The sequence below is a fragment of the Pelobates fuscus genome, chromosome 3 (assembly GCF_036172605.1).
Source record: "Pelobates fuscus isolate aPelFus1 chromosome 3, aPelFus1.pri, whole genome shotgun sequence".
In the NCBI taxonomy this organism is placed as follows: Eukaryota; Metazoa; Chordata; class Amphibia; order Anura; family Pelobatidae; genus Pelobates; species Pelobates fuscus.
The window spans coordinates 76,203,365-76,227,318 of NC_086319.1; the positions used below are offsets into that span (position 1 = coordinate 76,203,365).

Sequence of the window (23,954 nt, forward strand, 5' to 3'; positions counted from 1 at the left end):
GGAGATTTAGCTTTTGGAAACCTCTGATCTATATCATATCACTTCCAGCCTAACATAGTCCATTTAATTTTATTTACTTATAGTTTGGCTAAGTGTATTCTATTTTGGTATATTTAGGCACGGAATGCAATGTCTGAAGACATTTGCATTTTTACAAATCAAAATTACTTAATGTGAATTTTATTTTAACAACTGTCATGGCCCACTCAGGGATATACATTGTAGTTGCTTTGACTGTGCTCAACCATTAGTGCTTACAAACCTTTGGGAGTTTTGGTAGAACTTTTGGTAGCCCTTTAAAAAACTGAGATTTCTGGAGATTGTCTCGTTGAAAAAGGGAATCAAAATACTGCAGCGTCACAGCCCCGACATCATCAAAAAAAGGAATCTGCAAGATGAAAACCAAAAAGTCTAGTGACGTAATGGCAGTTTTAAAGAGATTACTAAAATACATACAGTTAGAATTGTCAATATAGAATTGTGGGTCTTTAGTATGAAAAATATGTGATTCATTACTATATAGATTTACTCAAGCTTTATTGCATATTTAAAAAACGCATTAGGAACTATAAGAATTTCATCTAATGGAATTGGCTATACTAAATGGAGTTCCCTAGCACCATCTCTTCATTCAATGTTAAACCATTTTTGAGCGGTTTAACACTGAATGATGATCCCTGCAACCACAGCCTGGCCCCCAACCGGAGGTTTGGCTTAGTAAGAGCTAACACTTTAGCGATATCAATTCAAACCAGCAAATGGGCAGTGACACTCATCAAATCACCCATTCCTGCTAATGCTTCCTCAGTAGCCCAAGAGGTACAGAAAAGAAGTGGATCAAATTTATACATCCTATAAATATTTGTTGTAACCATGAACCATATTTAGTGATCGCTCTGAAGAATTGAAATCGCTCTATTTCGATTAAATATTCTGGCTAGGATCTCTCTTTACACTTGGAATAAAATACAACTGCGTCGTGTTGTCGGCCAGTGGACATTATGTGTTAGACGTATTATCTGGTCACAAATAAGATTTCAATGCATTGCTCAGATATACCTTTGTCATCTGATCGGCATCAGGTCTAACAGCAGGTGTCACGTTCAAGAGAAGTTTTAAATGTTCTTGTACTTCTTCGGGAATGTTTGCCAAGACATTAGGGTTTAATCGACTTAACTGCATAAAAATAACAATAAGACGGCAGGGGGAATTAATTACGTAAGCAGCAAATAAACTAAACAAAGTTAACCCACTGGTAAGGTAAGTGCGTAATTTGAAACAGAATTATATCTCATGCAGAGGTTTCATTAACGCATGAAAACAGGGATTCAGCATGGCTACCACCATCTCTAAGAAAAGCATTACAGAGAAATTCTGAAGACCGCGAATACAAATATGAAAGTATCATGCTTATTATTTACAAATGAAGAGAAATTATTAGTGTGTGATGTACAAAAAATGTTTAGATTTTGAAAATAGTGGGACATAGGAAAGATGTTTGCATAAAACAATAAGAGGGAAACACAATAATTCCTTACAGCTTAGCACGGTGCAATAAAAGAGAAAACAAAACGAGAACGATGAAATAATTTTACTTAATCTGGGACATTTAATAAACTGTGAATGAAAGAGGCAGTGGAGAGAGACACACAGAGAGAGGAGTGACAGAAGGGGAAACACACACACACACACAAAATGGGTGGAAGAGAAAGAAGGACACACATAGATAAAGAGAAAGTTTGCTGTACAATACTAGAGGCCAAACAAAGGACTAGGTAACATTTATGTATCCCATCAATGGGGTAAAACTGTTTCCACCTCACCTACATTATTAAGAAGAGGGAAGGGTGTCACCCAAATACACCAAAGTGGTCGTGATTTGAGCCAGTCCTATACTTGGCTCTTAACTTGTGAGTTTTTTTTTTATACAATTCTACATATTATTTCAAGTACTATACATACTTCATCATTAGACTTTTATCACTTCCATATATGTATGTATGTATACTGGATTATCTATACCCCTGTATTCATACAGCGCTCCACTTAAGGTATTGATGGTGGATGTCACCTTTCAACTCCCTTCTTTGCACAATATTTAAGATTTGGTGGATAGGAGAGATTCCCACATCAGTGTTGTAGCGGCTTTTAGATTGGCATTTCGGACATTTATATTTTATTAAGCGCCTAATTTTATGCATGGAGCACTTTACACATAACCTACATTATTGCCTACGAGCAGTTGGAAAAGTGACTGCCCCAGGTTGCGGACCAATAATGTAACTCAAAATAACTTGTGCTGTATACATATTGAATCTTTTACATATACATACATTGGTTAATGTTAGAAAGCATTCATTTGGACATGAGAATATAATATCTTAGTAGATATTCCATAAAACGTATTTGACAAAGTAGAATATGTAGAAAATTAAGAATCCCAAGGGTTGCAAGATGGAAGAGGTTTTAAATTAAAATTCATAATCCAGGGTATGTGTACTATATTTTAGGATTTGCCCTGAAAAGAACTTAAAATATAAGATATGTTTTACATTTTCACATGATCTGGATAAATCTCAAAAACACCTTACACCTATCAATAATGAGACCTAAATAAAAGCTGACCAACAACCATTAATGCTTAACTGAACACAAATATTTTTTTCAAATCACAAAGGACTGTATATGAACTACAGTTTTCAACATGGCAATTATAGAATCTTTCCTTTTGTTAAAATAAAATGAACACACTTTTCACTTAGACTACATCATGCAATGTATGAAATGAGAAGCCTTGTTAACCTAAAACAGTTCCCCCTCCCCCCCCATTCAATTTCCATAAAAGTAAACAGAAAAGATGGTTTAGGTTCTAACACTGGAGTAAATACCATGACAACCAAAAGGAAAGTGTCTGTTGATTCCATTTGTTTCTAATGTGATCTCTCCACTTTTAGAACATTCCTTTTAAAATGTTCCCATTTGTGTTATAAAAGCATACTGTATATATTTATGGAGAACACTAGGTGGAGTTGTAACATTTAATTTGTTATTAACCATACAAATTCTAAACAGGATGTTTACTTCCATACAAAGAACATAACAATTCCTATTTAAGCAGCAGGAAGAGTCACAATGCATGAAGACGGAAAATTAGTTATCAATATAATCTACCTGGTCTAGTTGTCTACTGAAGCTTTTATAAATATCGTGCTTGTTTACTTCAAAGATAGTTTTCCCCTTGTTAAAAACTGCGTGGATAATAACACCAAGTGAGTACATATCACTGGCTGGGTCACAGCTCACGGACAATATGTATTCAGGGGCCAAGTATTCTGGATTCGGCAGACACAACGGTGGTAGGTTAGGATCCCATTCTTTACATACAAACTTGGGCTGTAAGAAGAAAAAAATAAAAAAAATAAAAAACATTGTTTTAGCATAATAAAGGTCTAACTAATTCGTAAAGTACTGCACCTTAAAAAAAAAGTAAGAATTCCCATTAAATAAATAAATAAATAAAAAATAAATGCACTCTTTGCTAGTACACACAAAAGTGTTTAACCTCAAAGAGGAAGGGAGGAGAATTGATAAGGGAATTTAGAGTGAACAAAGCACAGCAGGAAAAGTGGTAAGTTGGAGAATTTTTCTGCAATTCATGGTTTAGTGAACAAAAAAATACATGTATCACACGTTCACAGATAACCCATCAAAAATGAATCTATGAGAGAAGTGCCATACTCTCGTACATGTGTGAGTACAGCTCTGACGTGGGCACCTGGCGGATGAAAGATTATGGTGGCACATGTGAGAGACAGCATTAGGTAGATGTACCGCACTATAGCTGCACCCCAAGCGGTGATGTCACCATAGGGGTCTATGCAAAATATGCAAAGACCACAGAAGATGAAAGTCACTTCAAATATTGCAACGCAAGTCAACCATTAATTACAGAGAAAGACGGGGTTCAGAGCAACAGCTTAACAGCTAGTGCCCATGAACCTCAATAAGGTCATGTCTGGCCACAAGCTGAATGAGGATTATAAAAAAAAAAATTTCACTGAATGCTGGCTACGATTTTATTTGTGCAGCTAAGTTAAGAATATATAGTGCAAATTAGTGGCAAATATAGTAGCAAAAAAAAAAAAAAACATTTTAGTGGCTCTGTCACCCCCATATCAAAAATGAGTATTTCCTTAAGATGAAATCTCATATTGACCGTGTCGGTATTTCACTGGAATACCAACCCAGTCAAAAGATATACTTACCGCTATCAAGTTTCATCACTTCCTCCAGCTGTCGCTAGATAATACCTATGGAGGCTCCTGTGGTTTCATGGGATCCTCATTAGACATCAGTGTTATACTCTCCATGCTCGAGTACAGAATGGACGTGGGCTTCTGGCAACTGAAACGCCAGGAGCAGAAGAGGAGGAAGATGATGGCGGCACCAGCAAGGGACAAGTCTAGGTAAGTATAACCTACCTTCCTCTGCCCACCATGTCCACCAGACATCCAGTGACGATGTCACTCTGAAGGGTCTTTGCAAATTATTCAAAGACCCCAAATGGTGACGGAGCCTCTTTAAGACTCTTGATTTACAAAGGTCTTCTCTATCTGGATTAACACATATCCTCTATAAGAAGCATTGGATTGATAGATCTCAGAGACTGCCAAAAACGCACCATAGATCCTCACTGCTTCTTTATCAGGACTGATGACCTCAACATGGGCAGATCGGGTTCCAGTGAGTATAAGTAAATTTGGATTACATGTGAGGTTTGTGTTTTTTATTATAGTTCTCTATTTTTTTTAATCAAAGGGGAGCTGCAATATACAATAACATCAAAAAGAAGCACATATTTTCAATGTAAGAGTGCTGTAAATACGAACATGATAAGAAAAGGAATGTTAGATATAAACACAAACCACGAAGAACCCAATCTAAATTACCTCTTGTTCGCTTGGATTTAGTGATGGATTGCAAAAATCAAAGCCCATTATTTTCCATGCTCCACTTTTATTTAAAATGATATTTTCCGGTGTAAGATTTGCATGAATCATCTTAACACTGCTGTGCAAAAACGACAGTCCTTCAGAAACCTGCAGGGAGATACAGAGCGTTACATTGTATAATAACATTATGTTTAAACACACTAAACCTGCCATGAAAATAGAATTTTACCACAAACTCCACGCAAATGGCAAATAGAACATTCAGAAATGATTCACTACTAATAAAAAAACTGCTCATGGATGGAGTTATTCATGCTGGGAAAAACTGTATCTGCCAAATGTTCGTTGTGGTGGGAGCAGGAATGAATATCAAAAAAGCCAAACACACACACACACACACATATATACTTAGGGCTAGACATACAGATACATTTCCACGCACTCAGCCTCCCAGTAGAGAAGTCCAAGATTTTTCCCAAGATGCTCAGCCAGTCAAAGGGCTAGCTGAGCATCATGGGAAATGTACTTCACAAAGCTCTGGGCTGCCCACGTTGGCCATCACCACTCTAGTCAGAGATTGTGTACGTGGGAAAGTCACTGTATATATAGGAAATGTAGCCACATCTTGAAAAATGTAGTTTACAAAATGTGGCCAAAATGTTTCATTAACATTTTACTCAACAGCTGGGTGTCTAGTTTGAGTAACCAACTTAAGCTAAAGCTGGTATGTCCTGAAAATGCTCTCAAGACCATGTTACAATGAGCAGCATACATAACTACACAGCTTTACAATGGCTGGGGAGGCAGAAGACATATTGCATTTAATTATATTGGAGGCCTGCTCATACATTAATCAAAATGTTGTTTACATAAGATTAACATTACACAGCAAAGCGCTCAGCCACAGCAGGCTGGATGAATAACGAATGGATCTGCACGCAGTTTGTACTACTCCTCTGGGACAGATAATAACCAGGGATAAGACAGGTGGCCACAGCTTAAAATGCATTAGTTATGACTGGACCAATAATAATAGTCAAAGTAAATTTACTTTGCATGCAATCTTTCACTGACAGTAGAATGTGTAAGAGGATTATAAACTATTAATAAGAAAAACAAAATGTAAAAAAAATTAATTCAGTTCTTCTAATATTACACACACACACACACACACACACACACACACATTATTTAAAAGGGGCTGTAGCAGCGTAGAGCAGGGATGAGAAGCAAGCTGACCTTAGATGGTGATGTCAAAAGCTGGGTAAACATCCTGGGAGTTTTCGATCAACAACAAAAAAACATTATGCCTCCCAAGCCGAAATAAAAAATCAATCTCTATAAATAATGTGTACGATCGCCCGAGAAGTATACATTGGATATGCCCTTATCTCAGTCAGTTAAAGCCCTTATACGGTATAATCACATGAGATTTTACTGGTTATGAAGAGTAAATGAGTCTCTTACCTGCAGCAAACCATATTTTGTCTCTACGTCATACAGCTTATGATCCCTGATGTCAGGAGGAATTGGAGACGGGAGGTTGTCCCAGCTCCCAAGGACATTGGCTAAACTTGCAAATATTGGTTCTGTGCAAAATGCAAGACAATCCCTGTACGGAACAAGCAAGTAATACATTAGCCAATAAAAACAAAGGTATCTAGTTAGAAGGATAGCTTGAGGGTTATTAGATGGTATTTAGACAACAACTTAATTACGTTGCATGTTAAGCAGACATTTGACACATCTTAAATTAAAAAAAAAAAACATCTGGAAAGCGAACAAGGTTATTAAAAACTTGCAAATAATCAGTGAATTTCATATTTTAGGGAGAAATAGCTGAATTGGAAAAATACTAATAGAGTATAAAGTCAGCTGTATTTTCAGTTCAGATAGTACAATAACAATAAGAGGCTGTATCAATACATTGTAAAACTGGTCACCTGAAATGCAATGGATCAAATAATTAAATCACTGGGCAGCTTGTGCAGAGCAAAATGTATCTGAAGATGTATGACACTTCACACTGACAGCTTATCAAGGTGCAGGCCAGAGCAAAGGGCATCAATGCTAACTATACTTCAGCTGTCTGACATGGAACTGTCATCAGCAGTTGACCTCTCACAAAAATGTTGTTTTTGTAATAAAAGGACAACTAAAGTCACCCAGACCGTGTAACATGTCAATGAAGTGGTCTGGATGCAATGGTCCTGTCATTTTAACCCTGCAATGTAAAAGATCGCAGTTCTATAATGTTTACATTGCAGCGTTAAATCCACCTCTGATGGCTGTCTTCCTGACTGCCACTACAGGCGCTTATTCTTCCAGAATTGAGAGAAACATTGTCCTGGAATCAAATGCTGCTGATGGCAGTGTGTGATTGGAGAAGCAATGGATATGATAAGCAATGGATTGAGTTTAGATCGCAGAAGACATTAGCAGGCATGCTGTCATCTTCAAAGGTTGAGAGGACAGGTTCAGCAGAGAAGTCTCAGTGCTGGAAAGGAGGTGAGTTAATATTAACTTCATTTTATTAATGCCAAAGGAGGTGGAAAGAAGGGTACCTATAGTCCATAAATTGTTATTTCTGCCCCAAATAAAAACCAACAAAACATCACCTAACTGTGCGATGGAGTCACAAGAACACAATACACTGACATACCTGGACTCTTCCAGTGGATGCTGTACTGTAAGTAACCTAGGATGTCGGAGCCGTGTTAACTGCTGAACTCCACGCTTGAGAGAATCAATAATCTGATCCTTTTCATATTTCTGATATTTGTCAATTATCTTTTTGTCAAAGACAAATACAGCCACTTCCTGGGAAGGGAAACAAAAAGCAAATACATAAAAAAAATATTCTAAAAGTCGGAAGGTTCCATCGGTTTCTATGGTATTTTACCCACATTTAGAACTTTGTTGCTTTTAAAAATAACAACCATAATTTTCAGCAGACTCGCAATACTCCAAGCACACCCAATCCTACCCAGGAGAACTACTTTTGGGCTCTGGGAAATGCATGGGCCCGGGCACTGCCTCTAATCTCCTGTGGCAAATACAATTCTGGCAAACACAAAACAGCACTTGCTAATAGTATAATAGTAATCCTTTCACAAAACTTCATCAAGTGCCATCAGTTGAGGAATTGGTTCCATTTAAAATATGTGATGAACGGATCTGCAGCTAGATACTTAACTGCATATCCCACAAATCTCTGCTGGTAAGCAGTTTATGTGATAGGTCCAGGAAAAGAACAAGAGCCTTAGATGCCTTTGCTCCACAAATATTCATCAAACCTTAAGTCTGATAATGTAAGGAAAACTGTCTTGTTGCCAATACTAGGGTGGGGGATATTTATTTATAAAACGTCTAAGATATAAAAGGGTTTCTCAAACCCTATTCTTCATGCTGTGTTTTTCCTTGTATTATGCCCTGTTGGTTCCCCACTCCCAAATAAAAAAAACAAGCCGTGTGTTTGTGGCGTAACTAGCCCATTTAAAAATAGCTCAGTATATACAGTATTTCAAGCTGAAACAATGCACATATATATTCCTACCACCATGACTACTTCAAATCAATGAAGTGGTCATGGTGGTTGGAGTAACCATTTGAAGAGGCTTTTTGTTTCCTCAAACTTTCTTCCAGAAAAAGGAATATTGGAGTAATCTATAATGTGCAATCACACTATGGACTATTCTATCAGTATAGCAATCACCACTATACTGTACTTGAATTGCCAATTGAAACTATATGTATATATTTATAGACTACAAATCTGGTGTAAGTATCGTACCTTGCACCAGCATTTCTCTGGGGAACAAGAAACAAATTCACTGCATGTAGAAAACTTATTAAAATCACAATTAGGGGAAAAAGATAGCATACCTGTTTAGTTGACTTTTTAAAGCCATTGAATATTTTCCATGCAAGCCCATTGCCTCCACTGGCTATATGTTTCCCCACATCGAATTCCCGAGTAACAGGATTTCCCATCACAGCACTTGTAACATCTGCTGTTACCTTGGTGACCGTGCTTTTCAGCTTATTCAGCATGGACTCCATGTTTGCTTCTTTGTGTGATCTGGTTTGAATAAAAGACAAAGTGAAAAAAGTATATAATAAGAAAACGTGGACAATTGCTACACCAGGATTTAGTTTTCAAGCCTACTTGCAATAGACATTAGGGACTTGTTCTATGTAAAATGATAGGTTAAAATTTATAGGAATGTTTAATGTATACACTGATTAGCCACAACATTAAAACCACCTACCTAATATCATATAGGTCCCCAGAGGTGTATTATGGTTTTGTGCTGCCCTAAGCATGACAAAACTCAACCCCCCCCCCCTCCAAATTTCTCTTACTGACAGACATACACCCTCACTGATGCATGCACAGACATACACTCACTTACAGATACATAGTCATTGTCACACAAACTGTTTAAACAACACACACTTTCACTGAAACATACACATTCACAGACATAAAAAGTTACAAACACACACACTCACTGACAAGACTCGCATGCATACTCACACTGGGACACATACACACTCACTGACAGACATATATACACTCAGTGTCAGACATATATACACTCAGTGACACGCATACACACACTGACAGATCTGGAAACACACATTCACACTCAATGACACACACACAGACTAACAGACACACACTAACAGACACACACTTTTTTATTTTTGCTTACATTTTAGTGGATTTTTCCCTGTGTTTCAGTGGGGCTGGCTGCAGCTCAGTGGGCGGGCGGTCACACGGTGAGCAGTGGAGGCGGGCGGCGAGGCAGCACTGATCCTCCTGCACCTCTCAGTAATGCCGGAGTGACGTCATATTCCGGCTCCGGCATTACTGCAGTGCGCGAGAATGAGTTGAGCAGGAAGAGCTCAAGAGAGAGCTCCCTCGCCGCCAGCCTCCTACATGAGTACATGCCAGCCTCGGGGGGGCCCTGAGGTGGCTAGTTGGCCAGTTTTCTGGTCCCCCAGGGCAAGAGACTGGCAATGCATTTGCCAGGGCATTTGGGGGGCAGCTTTTTTTGCCGACCCCCTGAAAGGGCTGCCCAAGGCAAAATGCCTTTTCAGCCTTGCGCTAAATACAGCACTGTAGGTTCCCCTTTGTGCTGACAAAACAGCTCTCATGCATTGAGGCATGGACTCCACAAGACATCTGAAAATGTCCTGTGGTATCTGGCAACAAGACATTAACAGCAGACACTTAAAGTCCCGTAAATTGAGAGGTGGGGCTTCCATGGATCAGATTTGTTATTCCAGCACATCCCACAGATGCTCAATTAGATTGAGATCTGGGGAATTAGGAGGCCAAGGCAACACCTTGAACTCTTTGTCATGTTTCTTAAGCCATTCCTGAACAATTTCTGCAGTGTGGCAGGGTGCGTTATACTGCAGAAACAGGCCCCTGCCATAACAAGGTGTGGGTGATCTGCAACAATCTCTAGCTAGGTGGCATATGACAAAGTACTGTCCCATATGAATGCCAGGACCCAAGGTTCCCAACAGAATATTGACCAGAGCAGAACACTGACTCCGCCCGCCTGCCTTCTTCCCATAGTACAGGGCTGGACAAATTTGCTTTGAATCTAGGAGCCAGCTAAAAAAAATGTTAGGAGCCAGATTAATCAATAAATAAACACATTTAAAAAAACAAAAACAAAAAAACACACACTTTACAAAGCTTTGTTTTCAACGACAAAAATACAATTCTTAAAGAGACACTATAGTCACAAGGAAGACTACAGTTTAATGTAGTGGTTCTGGTGTCCATAGCCTGTCTCTGCAGGCTTTTCAATGTAAACACTGATTTCCCTAAGAAAATGCAATGTTTACATTGCTGCCTAGTGATACCTCTAGTGGCAGTCACTAAGATAGCCATTAAAGTGCTTCCTATCTACCTACATTTAGTGCCTCCATGCAGATGCTGATTGGCACAGAGTTTTGCAGCACATGCGCAATAGTTTCGCAGTGCTTTCCTATGGGAAAGCATTGGATTGGCAGAGATCATCACTCGTGATTATCTCAGCCATAGAGATGGGGCCAGCAGCAGCGAGACCGACACGGCGTGGAAAAAAAAAAAAAAGGTGAGTATAACACCATTCCCATGTAATCGAAGGGGGGCTGTTCACCTAAACACATACACACTGACAGACGCATACATACACGGAGACAGACACACACACATTATTATATGTTTTAATGCAATTCTATTCCACCCAGTACCCCGACCTTTGGGAGTGCTGAAGTGGGTCTGTTTTCCCTGGGGTCCAGTGAGCGGTCGACTGGTGGGCAGTGAAGGCCAGCAGCAGGCTGATGAACAGTGGAGGTGTGAGGCTGGCTACGAATTCTGTAAGCAGGCGGCGAGGGAGCTGTGATGTCCCTGCTCTGCTCCCTCGCTACTAAGTGATGCTGGGGCCGGAGTGACAACATATTCCGGCTCCAGCATCACTAAGCGACGCACGATGGAGCAGAGCACAGAGATCACAGCTCCCAATGCATAGCTGGCCGTCTGCCTCAGAGGGAACAGGATCTCAAATCTAGGGTGCCAGTCCTAAAATCCTGGTCGCCACAGCAACCTGGAATTTTTCGAACGTGTTGTTCATCCTGCTGCTATTTCGTCCCCAGGTAAATTATGTACATTCATCCAGCTAGCCACCTAATCTAAAAGAAAACGTGATTCATCAGACCAGGCAACCTTCTTCCATTACTCCATGGGCCAGTTCTGACGCCCATGTCCTCATTGAAAGTGCTTTCGGCGGTGGATAGTGTCATCATGAGCACGCTAACCGGTCTATGGCTACCCACCCAGCCCATATATGTGTTCTTATGCCTTTCAATTATGGCCAGCATTATGTTTTTTAGCAATTTGAGCCCAGATGGACTTGCCTTCACTCCCCATTTGCATCAATAAGGCTTGGATTCTAATGCTGGTTCACAGGTTGTCCTTCCTTGCACCACGTTTGGTAGACACTAACCACTGCATACCATACACACAAGCCATTTGGAGGTGCTCTGACCCAGTCATCTAGCCATCACTATTTGGCCCTCATCAAAGTTACTCAGATCTTTTTGCTTGCCCATTTTGCATGCTCTGAACACATGAAATTCTAGAACTGACGGTTCACTTGCTTCCTTATATATCCCACCCCTTAGTATGTGGCAAAAAAGGACAGACTGTGTCTAATCCCAAACCTTTACAAATAGTGTCAAAGAAAATAACTTATCCAGTTGGATATAACAGCTTCCTCTCGGGATATTCCAGACCGTATCCAGTACAAAATAGAATGTATATATGGATAGTAGAGGAGTATAGACAGTCTACAGAAAGAAAAACAGTACAATAGTGTAATACTGTAAATGTACAATAAAACTGCACCAATATAAATGTAGATAGAAGAAATGTTAAAGATGATAAATATCATCTTTAATTATGTAAAAGATTTGAATATTAAATCTGGACATACCACCCCCTCAAACATCTAAGGTAATTATATCTAATTATATACTTTTTTTCATACATGGGAGCTACCATACAGTTGCCTTGTCTTTTGGTTTCTGTTTAAATTTTATTATCTTTTTCGATATATTATGTATTGAATTCAAATGTGCTGGATGTATATTTATACACATTGCTTTTGAGCCTTGCAGGCTTCCTTACGATTTACTAAGGACTCAATTATGCTTACATCAACATATGACCAGCAATATCCACTACCGAAGGTGGAACGCATAATGACCACCAGTTGGAACATATACTTCACCCGGATGTACCCGCGAAAATATATGATGGGATTCCCTGAAACAGCTGGACAACCAATGAGAATGGATGAAAGCTACATACAAGGAAGGACTGGGGAGGAAAGGGTTATGCTGCCATTTTGTCCTTTTGTTAGGATATTTTATATGTACAAAAACGCATAGGACAGCATTTGTTTTTTAGCTTTCATACAATAAAACAGGTTATTTTATACCATCTCTTGAGTCCGGACTTCGTATTGTGGCGATACCACCAACCAGCTGAGAGGGAGCTCTGGACATACCCCCCAAACATCAAAGGGGAGGAACCCTAAGGCGATTTTATCTATCTACATCTTGTGAGTTCAATTTATATTGGCATTGTACATTTACAGTATTACACTATAGTTCTGGTTTTCTTTCTGTCAGCTATACTCCTCTGCTAGCCATATATATATCCCACCCCTTGCCAAGTGCCATTGTAACGATATAATTAATGTTATTCACTTCACCGGTCAGTGGTTTTTGCTAAACCTAAAATTGAGTCTAGTAGGATATACCGGTATGTATATACTTTAATTCACTGCACTCATAAATGTAGTAGTGTAAATTCCAGAGAGGTAGAAGTTCACCTTTAAAGGGACACTATAGTCACCTGAACAACTTTAGCTTAATGAAGCAGTTTTGGTGTATAGAACATGCCCCTGCAGCCTCACTGCTCAATCCTCTGCCATTTAGGAGTTAAATCCCTTTGTTTATAAACCCTAGTCACACCGACCTGCATGTGACTTGCACAGCCTTCCATAAACACTTCCTGTAAAGAGAGCCTTATTTAGGCTTTCTTTATTGCAAGTTCTGTTTAATTAAGATTGTCTTATCCCCTGCTATGTTAAAGGGACACTCCAGGCACCCAGGCCACTTCTGCCCATTGGAGTGGTCTGGGTGCCAACTCCCACTACTCTTAACCCTGCAAGTGTAATTATTGCAGTTTTTTATAAACTGCAATAATTACCTTGCAGGGTTAACTCCACCTCTAGTGGCTGTCTACTAGATGAGGAACATTGTCGCTGCCTAAGGTAATTGGAGATTGGGGGGGTGGGAGGGAGAGGGAACCTGCAGTGCCAGGAAAATGGATCGTTTTCCTGGCACTGGAGTTTTCCTTTAATAGCTAGCTAGACCCTGCAAGAGCCTCCTGTATGTGATTAAAGATCAATTTAGAGATTGAGATACAATTATTTAAGGTAAATTACATCTGTTTGAAAGTGAAACCAGTTTTTTTTTCATGCAGGCTCTGTCAATCATAGCCAGGGGAGGTGTGGCTAGGGCTGCATAAACAGAAACAAAGTGATTTAACTCCTAAATGACAGTGAATTGAGCAGTGGAATTGCAGGGGAATGATCTATACACTAAAACTGCTTTATTTAGCTAAAGTAATTTAGGTGACTATAGTGTTCCTTTAACATTATGTTGCATTTCTTTTTTAAGTGGCTCGCTCATTGTTGATTATGCTTGGCATAATTTTGAAAGACCTCCCCCCAGGTGACATGACCTCTTCATGTGTCGCAGCTCTCCCACATTAGTGCATCAACAGCTGCATTCGTCTACAATATCCTATTAAACCCTTGTTCAGTTGGGGTTTATAAGATATTAATATATTAAAATATGATATATGTTAGGTTGTCAAATGCTGTGGAGATAATATTAATAACAACAACAAGTTATTTAACCAGTAAAGGTACATATAGATTACTTTGGTTTTCAAGTACGTCCTGCAGATGTTACCTTAGCCCAACAAGATGGATATATACAGGAACTTTAAAACAGTATGCATCGCTTTAACTGTATATTGTAAGAACTATGACCACTCCAGGTTTCTGTAACAACCTGTCCACCACTCTTGCAGACATTCTTGACCTGTCCATTTGAGCGACAAGTGAGGGTTAAAGGAACACTATAGTCACCAAAACAACTTTAGTTTAATAAAACTGTTTTTATAGTTAATGCCTCTGAAGTGTCACTACTCAATTCTCTGTCATTTAGGAGTGAAATCACTTTTGTTCTGCCCATGCGGCCCTAGCCATACTTCCCCTGGCTGTGACTGACACAGCCTGCATGAAAAAAAAATAGTTTCACTTTCACTCAGATGTAACTTACTTTAAAAGTTTTTATCTCCTGCTCCTTAAATTGAACTTTAATTATATACAGAAGGATCCTGCCGAATCTAGCAAGCTATTAAAAAAGTAGGCGGTAAGAAACTGTAAATTAAATAGAATTTGCAATAAAGGAAGTATAAACATTAGATGACTCTTTACAGGAAGTGTTTAGGAAGGCTGTGAAGTCACATGCAGGAAGGTGTGACTAAATGGCAGTAAATTGAGCAGTGAGACTGCAGGGGCATGATCTATACACCAAAACTGCTTCAAGTTACTATAGTGTCCCTTTCACATGTAAGCTCATTGAGCAGGGCCCTCAATCTCTCTGTGGCGGGACCGCAGCCTGTCCATGAATTGCCCTTCTTTAGATGATTAATTCGCCTCCCGAATGGTGACCTCTTCAGTGCCCCATTAGAACGTTTACACCAATTAATCAGTTCTCACTTGGAAGCAAAGTGGGAAACCTCAAGGGAAGTAATTAATGAGTGATCCCCTGGGTGGCCGCCGTTTGTACAGACGAACGCCATCCAGGGGGAGCATTCGTACCCGGAAAGGAGACGCTTCCCTTGTTTGGGTTTCACACCAGGACCTTGCGAATGGAGACTAGTCGGTTGAGGGATCCCTGAGATTGGTGTGTGCACTTACACTGTAACCAAATGAACTACAATGCAATGCAAACTCAGACATATAGTTATATATCACTGTCACACCTTCCTAACAACTCATTTGAAATCACAAAGCTGAACATGACACTGACTAAGAGCAGGGAGTACACTTACTCTATAAAAAGGAAAGCCACAAGCATTTTTTACAATAGGAGGAAAAGCAAACCGAGTTATGACAAAATAAAAAAATAAAGTGAGACAAAACAAAATATTAAATACAGTGAATCAAGTATTATCAGTCAGAAGATTGTGCCGATATATAGATAAAGAGACTACACTAAAAGCTATAATTTCCACTTTCAAACAAAGTACTACAAATTCCGGTTTCTTTACAAAGTAAAATTCGGCTATTAACGACGATGCATAATAAGAGAGTCCAAATAAGCAAAATCCATAGCACACATTTAAAAAAAAGTTATTTATCTACTATTGAACTCAGAACAATAATAATAATAATACTAATGATGATGATGATTATGATAATGGTGTTAACAGATGCCAAAGATAAATGATGGGGGGAAAAAAATTCCTGAATATCACTGGAGATAAAGATAGGATCATGTTTATAAGTGGATTTGAAAATGGGGTAAACTAGATGATGGCATTGTCTTCTGGTGTCAAACCCCAAGAACATTACAAAACCTACTGAATATATTTACAGAAATTGTGGAATAAATGGCGCTGTGTAGTAAACGTATCTGTGAAGAAGTAAGTTTAAGCTGCTGTATACACTCTATGGGTACTCCTCAAAACCCACCATACATCGACAATCACCAAAGAAACAATAAAAACTTCAGGCCTAGTAGGTGTTACCACCCTCTAGGTCTTCAGTCTTTAAGAGTGCAATATAGTTAAAATATTTGTGGTCCAAAATGATGAGTCCACTTGAAGCTTCAAGTGGACTCATCATTTTGGACCACAAATATTTTAACTATATTGTTTTTTATATATTTGTTTTTTATTTTCTAGAAATATATTTTTATAGTATTTTTATATATTCTGTAATAAATTTCCCCATTTTATTCAATCCACTGTATCCTGCACAAGTGATTCCAGGGAAGGGGTAGTGTCACCCCACAAATTGACACTAGGTTTACATACTTAGAGCCAGTTATCAAAAGTCTCTAAACAAGGTGAGCACTTCAATTTCAATTTTATTAATCTGAAATTATTATCAAGGATGCTACGCTTAGTTTGAAATATCTGTGTCTTTTACATACGTTGTAGAGAGGAACATCCATACTTTTCCTTGGAGAGAGGGGTCGTGTGATCTACCCAAAAAGACACAGACGTTTGGAAGTTTAGAGCCTAATAAACTAGAAAAGGCTCTAGAAAATGTGAGTTTAGATACATCTGCTACTCACAACACCTTTCACCATAGTATTTAATATATTGCACAATTATTTGTATATTTTTTTCTGTTTCTTTTGTATGTACATTATACTGGAAAAACATAGAGGGTAAGTGTCTTTGAACCATTCCTCACATATTATACATCGCTGCACTCTTAAAGACTGAAGACCTAGAGGGTGGTAACACCTACTAGGCCTGAAGTTTTTATTGTTTCTTTGGTGATTACAAAACCTATACTTCTAAGGAGATCACAGACATTTAGGTTTTTGAACCCATTTAAATTCTTAGATTCCTTTAGTTTTTCTGTAATGGTTAAGTGTCAGAACACAGACCAATGCTGAGAAATTGACAGGTGGTTTATGTAAAAAAAAAAAATAATGGCTTTATGATACATGGAAAATCGTAGAAAATCTATTTAATTCTGCTTTGACTTATGTAGAAGTGTAAAACACGAAGGACTGATTTCAGACACCTATCATTGACTCAAAGTTTCACAAGTATCTCCTTGCATTCCTCTAAGGTTCCATACGGAGTCTCTGTAAACAGGTATGAGAATATCTGTGCAAGAACCCACTATGTTTGCGGTCTCAAAGCCTCTTTCACAGAGCAAGGTTCTGTATTCTCACACGAGTGAAAATGCAACCATGATGAACTAAATAACAGAAGTTCTATAAAGTAATACCGCCACTTCTGCAGACTAAAAAAACGGTGCATTTCAAAAGAAAAAAAAGAAACATAGGTTTTAGACACTTTATGGCAAAGTTGTTTTAATATTTGGTGCAAAACTTTGTTTTTGTTGGCCAAAGGAATGATCAATTTTTGCTTGACTGAGTCCTTTGCGAAACCTACTAAAATACGCTGTTCCTAGCATATAACTCTCTAGAACACCCAGTACATAGCCTTCCAGAATGTAGCTCTGCTCCAAGAATATAACTCTCCAGGATAACACTTTTATAAATAGCAATGCAATACTAAACACTCTCAATGTGTGAATTAATTCCAAGAATATAGATTTATTTATTTTTTTTTAAACAAATTTATGCAGCAGTTTTTTTTCAGCATTGACATTTTATTTAGACTATATTCAATATAGCATACTGGCAATAAAAATAATAGCTTAATTTTATCAAACCAGCCGAAAACACTCTAATGAAGACCTGAGCCCATTGCTTTCTAGCCTCTTAACCAATCAACTGCAGTGGTTGTGATACTTAGTGTATATATATATATATATATATATATATATATATATATATATTTTGCACTGAGAAAATACAGCAAACACATATTCTATTCCTTGGACATAGAAACCACACACACACACACACACACAGGATGGTACCCAGCTGGGGACAGGAAGCCCTAAGGTGATAGAAGTGGGATACAGGAAATCACAGATGGAGCAAAAGGTGTGTAAGGGGATGATAACATTAGGGAATCTTTGTTCACATATATGGAGAAATTTGTACAATATGCATGGATAATACTAGCATCCACTGTAGGACCACCAAGTGAAGTACATCACATTTAGGAAAACGCATTATACATTGTGACGTTGCAGGAGGCCCAACACGGAGATTATTTTCAACAACATATCCAGAACCTCAGTGGCAATTCGGAGGGTCAGAGTGACATTCAGCATTTGTTTGCATTAATAAATAGTTAATATTAACTGCATAGATACATGTCCCAGACAAATTAATAACCGAAGCAATCCCAGACATGAATAACCCTAAACCATGTCCAATACAGAGGTAACCTACCATCAGTGTTCTTATTTCAGCTTGAATTTGATGTATGCAGACGTGTAAGTGGTAGGTATGTCAATTACGGTTCCTGACATAATTATTATAAATATGTCCTATAGACTGTAAATTCGTTTGAGCAGGGTCCTCTTCAACCTATCGTTCCTGTAAGTTTTCTTGTAATCCTTGTATTCATAGTTAATCACTCTCTCTTATAATATCGTAAAGCGCTACGGAATCTGTTGGCGCTACATAAATACATATGTGTTATGTCTGAGTGTAGTAAGCACAATAATTCAAGTAACACTCTGCATGCCAAGATAAAGTGCTTTAGCTGTGATGAGAGTGTTTGGTTTTTGTTTTCATTTTACTATAAGGGCAAATTCAAACAGAAATTGGTCCTTTTAAAAATTAATCTGGTTCCACCCCCCTGTCTGTCAAACATCTGGTTTGTTTACTTCTTGGTTGTTTAGCTCAGTGGAGCTAAAGTCAAGAGGCGGCAAAATACTCAGAGCACCTAACTTGCACAGACTTCTCATTGAGCTGCACTGGAAAGTCTGCGATTGGACAGCCTTAGAAAGTCTGGGCTAGGGAAGATGACGGGTGGCTTGCAAAGACTTCAGACAGGAGATCTGCAGCATTTGTAACTTGCTTTTAGATATACCCCTAATGAAAACAATGCATAGTTAAATGCATACATGTTTTCATCAGTGGTATATCTACTAAATGGTGTTTTTTTTTTAATTTAGGCAGTGTCCCTTTAACAAAGTAATGCTATAAATCCATCATAGATTGGGTGAACCTGTCCAGTATGGCCAGGTTCTATTAGATAAAGAAAATGGAGATTACAAACCTGCTCAAGAATACAGGAAGCTAGCCTTAAAGAACCACTCCACACCCATAAAGCACTTCAGCTTGTTATAGTGCTATATGGGTGAGGAGCATCCCATAATAATGAAAGTTTATAAAATTGCAGATTTCTATGAGAAATTGGCACTGTAATAAATAAACATTTCCTGACCGTCAAACACCCAGAGAGGTTTCTTCCTACTTACGTTAGCTCCCCTTGATCAGACCTGAGACCAGCATCCACAGATTTCAAATCAGAATGCTGCAAGTTTGTGCGCCCTTCAGAGGCGTCTAAATGAGAAGCCTCTGAATGGTATTCCCCTGTGAGGAGATTAAAAGTCTCTTCTGGAGACAAAGCGGAGGCCTTGCAAAGGCTGTAGTTCATAGGAACTAGAAAAGCAGACCTGGTGGGTCAGAAAAAATAGGGCGCCCCCCTAATAGATTACTATATATATATATATATATATATATATATATATATATATATATATATATATATATACACACACACACACACACACACACACACACAAAAATAAAACGTAACTTTTAATAATTACTGCAATAAAATACTCATATCTATAATAGAAAGAATAAAAAAATAAATGAAGATATAGATAGGTAAATGGAAGTACCTGGGTGGGATATATAACCTTAGGATATCACCTAAGGAGTATCAATAAAACCAAAATCAAAAGAAGATCCCAATACCATGCTTGATCCGTTTCTAAGTGGTAATAGTACCTCAGGATAGTGTTTAAATCCTAAATATGAGGGATATCACTAATGTTTCTATTAACTCTCCCTACAGAATCCCCTAACAGTGACCAAGCAAAGAATCTAATGGGGTAGTAAGTAGCAAATTGTTGCCACCTTAGAGGGAGAAAAAAAGTGATAAATCAACGAGGTCTATTACTAAGTAGCTAAATTGCTAGTCTGGAAGCAGAGCTTATTGGATACAGTGTTGCTTGTACCTTTGCTGCTGTGATAAACACAGCCTATTCTGAGTGGGGAATGAGCGCGAGGTGGAGAATAAAAATAAATATAGAGCAAAGATAAAGCTGAGAAAATTATCTGACAAATAAATCAGAATTATCTGACGAATAAATCAAAATTTCTCGTCGCCCACAACCTCCCCCAATCTAACAAGCCGCACTTCAAATGAATCGACTAAGAAATAAGCTGACTAGCTAGCTAGCTAGCTAGCTAGCTAAAGAGATAGGACCAGCTGATAACCAAGCTCCTATCTAACCTTACTGCCTGCTACCTGACAAGTGTTTCGGCGCTGCTAAACGCACCTTCTACTGAGGCTAAACAGGTATTACGAGCATCGGGGGTTCTTTTTATAGCCCTATTCATCTGATTGCCCTATTCATCTGATTGCAGTATCGGTGGTTTACACTTTTTTAATAGTTGACCCTAAACATATACACTCTTTTATGACTAAGCAAGTATACATTGTACACATCAACATGCACCTGTAAAATACATCTGGATATGAGACCAACTCAGAAGCTGGAGTCTCGGTGGAGAGCCTGATAGGGCTAAAACCAGCTTCTTCCTTGACATATGGGTTTATTCAGTATAAAAATGTAATCTAATTTACTCCCCAAGTTCATGTAGATATATATTTACAGTAATGACACAGTATACCAGTTTAATAGGACCATACATATTAATTTACGTCAGCACATTTATCTTTACCATGCCTAACTGTGTCCATGTTGGTCTCTATTCCAGCCTATCCTAGATCAAGGTGTCTTATTGATGTAAAACATCGGTTGAATCTATCATTTACTTTAATTACTGTGTGCATTTCATCACTCTTGGACTATCTATGTGACTACATTGCGACTGGCTCAATAGCCGCAAGACATTGGCACTCACATAGTTAAAGAGTGCCGAGATTCGTGAATAGGAGTCAACCTATCCTATGACGATACGTCATTGGGGGCGTGGCATGTCCGTGACCGGGTCTTTTTGGCGCGAACATGCTGTACACGCCCCTGCTTTAACCATGTGAATAGGGCTATAAAAAGAACCCCCGATGCTCGTAATACCTGTTTAGCCTCAGAAGAAGGCGCGTTTAGTAGCGCCGAAACACGTGTCAGGTAGCAGGCAGAAAAGTTAGATAGGAGCTTGGTTACCAGCTGGTCCTGTCTCTTTAGCTAGCTATCAGCTTATTTCTTAGTCGATTCATTTGAAGTGCGGCTTGTTAGATTGGGGGAGGTTGTGGGCAACGAGAAATTTTGATTTATTCGTCAGATAATTTTCTCAGCTTTATCTTTGCTCTATATTTATTTTTATTCTCCACCTCGCGCTCATTCCCCACTCAGAAGAGGCTATGTTTATCACAGCAGCAAAGGTACAAGCAACACTGTATCCACTAAGCTCTGCTTCCAGACTAGCAATTTAGCTACTTAGTAATAGACCTCGTTGATTTATCACTTTTTTTCTCCCTCTAAGGTGGCAACAATTTGCTACTTACTACCTCACTAGATTCTTTGCTTGGTCACTGTTAGGGGATTCTGTAGGGAGAGTTAATAGAAACATTAGTGATATCTCTCATATTTAGAATATAAACACTATCCTGAGGTACTTTTACCACTTAGAAACGGATCAAGCATGGTAGTGGGATCTTCTTTTGATTTTGGTTTTATTGATACTCCTTAGGTGATATCCTAAGTTATATATCCCACCCACGCACTTCCATTTACCTATCTATATCTTCATTTATTTTTTATTCTATTATAGATATGAGTATTTTATTGCAGTAATTATTAAAAGTTACGTTTTATTTTTGTGTGTGTATATATATATATATATATATATATATATATATATATAGTCATCTATTAGGGGGGCGCCCTATTTTTTCTGACCCACCAGGTCTGCTTTTCTACTTATACACTTATGAGGGTTATCCCCTGCTTTGGTCGCCCCTGACACACACTTAATTGTTTCCCTTCTGGGTATCCAACTTTTAGTTCTTCTAAGTTCATAGGAACTGCAGCTTTTGTCAACTGTTTTAAGATATAGCCCCAATGAATATGAATATGTGAAGTGTTCCTTTAAGCTACAGGAGTTTTATCCTGTGTCCCTTCATTGATTCAGCCTGAACATTGGAACAAAGTAGTAATACTTTAGTTTTTATTTGTTTGTTTTTCCAAGAAGCTGGAGCATACTTGTTTTCCTGGCACTAGAGTGCCCTGAGGGTGCCCCCACCCTCAGGGACCCACTCCCGCCGGGCTCTGGGGGGAGGAAGGGGTTAAACTTACCTCTTTCTCCAGCGCCGGGCGGGGAGCTTTCCTCCTCCTCTCCTTCTTCCTTGCGACATCGGCTGAATGCGCATGCGCGTCAGGAGCCGCGCTCGCATAGGAAAGCATTTACAATGCTTTCCTATGGACGCTTGCGTGCTCTCACTGTGATTTTCACAGTGAGAAGCACGCAAGCACCTCTAGCGGCTGTCAATGAGACAGCCACTAGAGGTTTTGGAGGCTGGATTAACCCTCAGTATAAACATAGCAGTTTCTTTGAAACTGCTATGTTTATTTAAAAAAAAGGGTTAATCCTAGAGGGACCTGGCACCCAGACCACTTCATTAAGCTGAAGTGGTCTGGGTGCCTAGAGTGGTCCTTTAAAACTGGCATTTAGTAAGAATAACTGATATTTCTATGTTTGATATAGATTATCTTAACAGTTTACATATGTAAAATGTATTTCAGGTTTATGTGGTTCTTTCTCCATGGGTTGAAAAGACTAACTCTATACAGTAATTTATGAAAGCGAAGCAGGCATGACAACAATCAAACCTAGCCAAACCAATATTCAAGTTAATCCATGCCTACAAAATGATAACCTACCCTTCAAGAATCGCTTTTAAGAGTAAGAGTGATTTATCCAATGATGAATACACAGCATTATCACATTACTAAAACAGACAATGTTTTTTTTTTTTTTTTTAATATTAACACCTAGTATCTGCTGCTTAGGGTTTGTCAGATCAGTGTATGGAATGCACAGGTCACAGAAAGGGAAAATTAAATGATTTCCTGCTCTGCCCATCACTGTGAACAAGTTATCTGTGTCCAGGAAAGCATGGGAGATGTTGCAATCCTGGCTGCTTTAGTAATGCGTGAGCAGGACATGATCTCTAGACACCTGCCTAGCTCCCCTTACAGTGCGACCCCCTCCTTCAGGCCTGGCACAGAGTGTGACGTCATAGCCCCCATACCCAGGGTATAATGGAGGGCTGGGGGTGCTCTCCCTCCCTGCCTACCTACCTGTGCCACTCACTGTAGACAGCCTTCAGATGGCAGACAGGGCCGGCCCTCCACCTGTCAGAGCACTGCCAGGCGGCTCCACATCGCACAGCAGCTGACAAACATCTGCGTCACTTCCGGTCTCATGGCGTCACCCAGACCACGGCAGCAGAGTTCTAAGCAGTAGAGTCGAAACCAACCAGGA

General features: G+C 39.0%; 1 protein-coding gene across 2 annotated transcripts in view; it reads right to left on the reverse strand.

The window, feature by feature from the left end:
• SCYL2 (SCY1 like pseudokinase 2) overlaps nt 1-23,867 on the reverse strand; it is a 45,052-nt gene extending 21,185 nt beyond the window's left edge. For both annotated transcript variants that reach the window (XM_063447235.1, XM_063447234.1), the window contains exons 1-8: nt 23,771-23,867; nt 8,838-9,033; nt 7,615-7,772; nt 6,420-6,564; nt 4,950-5,099; nt 3,172-3,393; nt 1,060-1,176; nt 263-388 (exon numbers count right to left, since the gene is read on the reverse strand). In XM_063447235.1, the coding sequence (XP_063303305.1) occupies nt 263-388; nt 1,060-1,176; nt 3,172-3,393; nt 4,950-5,099; nt 6,420-6,564; nt 7,615-7,772; nt 8,838-9,014 (1,095 nt within the window). In that variant the 5' untranslated portion in view covers nt 9,015-9,033; nt 23,771-23,867. The remainder of the gene's footprint in view (nt 1-262; nt 389-1,059; nt 1,177-3,171; nt 3,394-4,949; nt 5,100-6,419; nt 6,565-7,614; nt 7,773-8,837; nt 9,034-23,770) is intronic.
• Nucleotides 23,868-23,954: the final 87 nt, after the last annotated feature.